Source organism: Macadamia integrifolia, chromosome 10 (assembly GCF_013358625.1).
Source record: "Macadamia integrifolia cultivar HAES 741 chromosome 10, SCU_Mint_v3, whole genome shotgun sequence".
Lineage (NCBI taxonomy): Eukaryota > Viridiplantae > Streptophyta > Magnoliopsida > Proteales > Proteaceae > Macadamia > Macadamia integrifolia.
Window position 1 is genome coordinate 16715417 of NC_056566.1, and position 3765 is coordinate 16719181.

At 39.3% G+C, this 3765-nt stretch overlaps 1 protein-coding gene across 3 annotated transcripts in view; it reads right to left on the reverse strand.

Moving 5' to 3' along the window:
• LOC122092004 (serine/threonine protein phosphatase 2A regulatory subunit B''beta-like) overlaps positions 1-3765 on the reverse strand; it is a 33443-nt gene that overhangs the window by 20249 nt on the left and 9429 nt on the right. For all 3 annotated transcript variants that reach the window (XM_042662282.1, XM_042662281.1, XM_042662280.1), the window contains exon 7: positions 285-426. In XM_042662282.1, the coding sequence (XP_042518216.1) occupies positions 285-426 (142 nt within the window). The remainder of the gene's footprint in view (positions 1-284; positions 427-3765) is intronic.

The window sequence follows — 3765 nt, forward strand, 5'->3', positions numbered from 1 at the left end:
GGGGGTGCTTGAACTCAAGACATGCCATGGCAGTAGTTGCTTCAACAAGCAACACCTTTTTGACTATGTTGGCCACTGCATAAAACATTCTATTTCAAGGCTAATATAGATCTCCTATTGAGGTGGGAAAGCTTCCCAAAATGCAACTCAAAGTGACTTTAACAGACACTTGACAGGAGATAATAAGGTTAATCAGCACATAAGGAGTAACATTAAATGATAACTGCATAGTGATTCCTTTTCTAATAAAAATCGATTACCAACTTTTCATACAGCATGCCTACCTCAGAACTTTGTTAATATCCTCTTCTTCTTCTGCGTGTTGCATTGCAGCAATTAGATTTCCACGTTTCAGCTCCCTGAGTGTAAGATGGCCATTTCCTGATCTATTCACATAGTAAAATATTCTGTATATGACAGTTTCAGCTGGTCCATTAACAGAACAAGTTCAAGTTATAGTCCATCATACATAGTAAATTCATGCCTAATGGTATTAAGGATGAAGAAAACATTTTTAAGTAAAATCTAACAATAAAAGCCAGGGTTATATTACAAGTTTAGTTACAACAAAATCATAAACAACCAGGATAAGTCAAAAGTAAAAGTAAAGAGTATACCAAAAACTCAAATAATGTAACCCATTCTAGACAACATTTATGAGGTCAATAAATAAGGTGGAGGCATCAAAACGTATTGCAACTTTTTCTTCGGACAAACTGCAATTACAGTAACTCAGCAAACAAGATTTTGTATTCTTTTGAGAGTCATTACTCACGTTCCTAAACTTAATATAAGAGGGGGGGGGGTGGAGGACATGAAACCTACCCTACTGAAAACTAGTTGAACAAAGTATGATCATCTCCTACCACCAACACGAGTTTTCCGATTCATCACCATCTACAGAATAACAAATTAGTCGCAAGGCACCAAAGGACTATTTTGAGATGCACACAATGTAAGGAAAAAAACTATTTTGCAGTTTTCCTACCTAGCCAAGCTTGGCTAGGGCTGATGTAGCCATTCCAGATGTTGCATAGACATGGAAGTCTATGGACTTGGCAGAAGTTGCATAGACATGGAAATCTACGGATTTAAGCGAAAGGGCGATGAGCCATTCCAGATGTTGCATAGATATTGAAGTCTATGGATTTAATAAATGTCTAATTTTGAAGCTCACCACAAACTAAAAAGAAACCTACGAACTTTCTTAATGAAGAATGAAAAGTCCTCCAGTTCTCTGTGATATTCTATTTTTTCTAAATGCTTCAGTTTCTAGGACACAAAATAGGTATCACAATGGGCGTAGCCGGTGCACAAGATCCCGCATGTGCAAGGTCCCGGGGGGTGGGGGGGACCACGCAGCCTTACTCTGAGAATGTCGAGAGGCTGTTTTGACAATGATTAATTACAAATTGGAAAAACCCAGTCAGTAGACAACAGATAAAGAAAATAAACAGTCTACTAGCGAAAAATGACATCCCCAAGCTCCTTATAAAGAATATTCATACCAGACTTAAAACTCCAGCCAACTTAAGAAGTTCATTGACCCTTTACACAAAACTACGTTGAACCAAAGTAAACAAAGAAGCAAGAAAACAAACTGTGAGAGCCAAGACACGAACATAATAACATAATGAATGGCATTGGGTCATGTCCTAAAGCTTTAAGGCCTCCATTAGCACAATGTTATGTACTCATGTTTGCAAACTTCGCCTTCCTAACCACCACTGAACTCCTACCTTTTGTTGCTGATTTTTTCACATCAAACACCTTGGACACCACAAACCATTGTTGTCAAGGTGATGCCTCAGGCACCAAGACGCCTTGGTCACCTATGTGGCACCTTGTTGGTGTCGCATTGCATCCAAGACCCCTCCAACATCTTGGCTCGCCTAGATGCTGTGACAACTATGCCACAGACGGAAAAAATCCTTCTTCCAAGCTGTCAAAATTCATAATTTCAAAAGGGGTTCAGATAGAATGTTGAGATGAGAGAAAGATGAGGTCCTGAATCCTGATATGATTATTGGTGTCAAGAGGGCCATTTTGAATGCTTAGCTATAATTTTTGTTTTGGTCATTTCGGTGGTGGTCACGGGTTCGAGTCAGGAAACAGCCTCACCGCGAAGCAGCTGTAAGGCTGTGTACATTATGACCCTCCCCGCAGTGGCGGGAGCCTCATGCACTGGGTACGCCATTTTTTTCCATGGGGTCCCAAAAACGAAATATTTCAGCAGTTTCAGACATATTTTGGGCAAATATTTCAGGATATTTTGGGGAAAAAAAAAAACCTTTACCACTTATCTTTTACTGCAAGAATTATAGTACGATATCACATGACACTTAATAAAAAGTACTAGGTTGGACACTGGAAAACCTTTGAAATGGGTACAATGTGGGTTACATTGAAGCTTAGTTACAAATGGGACTTCATTTTAGGATCAAGCTAAAACTAAACAGATTTAACCTAAAACAAAACAATTCCAAATCAATAATTCCCATCTATTTCAACTGAAGCAGCCAAACAGATGGAAATAGACTGACATGGACAAAATTATGGAAACACTCAAATGAAGAATATTGATGAAATAAATATTACATTTCGGCCACCGAAGCAAAATACTTCGGATTTCTCAGCCAAAACAAAATGAGAAATACAACTATGTATGAAGGAACAGTTATTCAGATCTTTTTCGAACAGCTCAGAACAAATTTGCTGGGGTGAAGATCAGATGAAGGTTAATGAGGTTCAAAGGGCGGGGCTTACTTTTAGAGAGAGAAATAAATGGGAGTGGAAACTAGAAAGGGTGGAGCTCCCTATGATTTAGAAATTTCATCAACTGTTCTTGATTGAGGCGGTTCTTAGCCCTTCCTTGCGACTTGGCTCATCTCCAATTCTTCATCCACCAATTCCCTACCTGCTTACGACACGTGTCCCCTTCTAATCCTACGGCTAAGACAAAAACCCCTCTTTCAAATCCCTATTTCCCCAAACAACTCTTATGTCAATGTACTGCAACAAAATAATGGATCTCTTGCGCTCTGTTTGATTTCAAATTCTTTCTTCTGTTTGATTTTAGGTTCTGTAGTTTCTGTGGGTTTTTAACTTCTCCAAATAGCTTATCTTGTGAACCCTGCAAACTACTGGTAAGGGTACTAACCCGAACCAGATCCCTGAGCTAGCAGAGCTGTTCTCTTCCACATGAACGAATTAATGAATGAAAGTGAGTCTCAAATTTGAGAAATTGAATATGGTTTTCCTTTCTTTTTCAATACTTACATGGGAATCATATGGATCAAGGGAATCATATGGATCAAGTAGCAAATAGGACTGGATATAGATTGAATAGGAACCTTCCCAATGCCCAGTTTGTTAATCCGATCCCCTTTTTTTTTTCTTTTCTTTTTTTCTTTTTTTTTCTTTTTTTTTCTAGATGAAAGATTTCTGGTTAGAGGTACAGAAAATCTATAATGGGAGTAGCCCTTCTGAGGAACAGAGAGAGAGAGGATGTGCATTTTGCAGCAGCAGGAGAAGGAAGAAGTTGAGAAGCAGACAATGTCCTCTGCCCTGTTCGTTCAACTGCAATGGTCCTCTTCTCCCATCCTCTTCTTCTCTTCTTCTTTCTTCTCCGTTCATCTTCCTCTCCGTCCCTTCTTCTTCGGATGTGTTCAGAGCAGTCGGTCAGATCCGAAAACCTCGCGCAGGTCGAAGAGTTGTTTGGGAAAATAGGGATTTAAAAAAGGGGCTTTTGTCTCAGCCGTACGA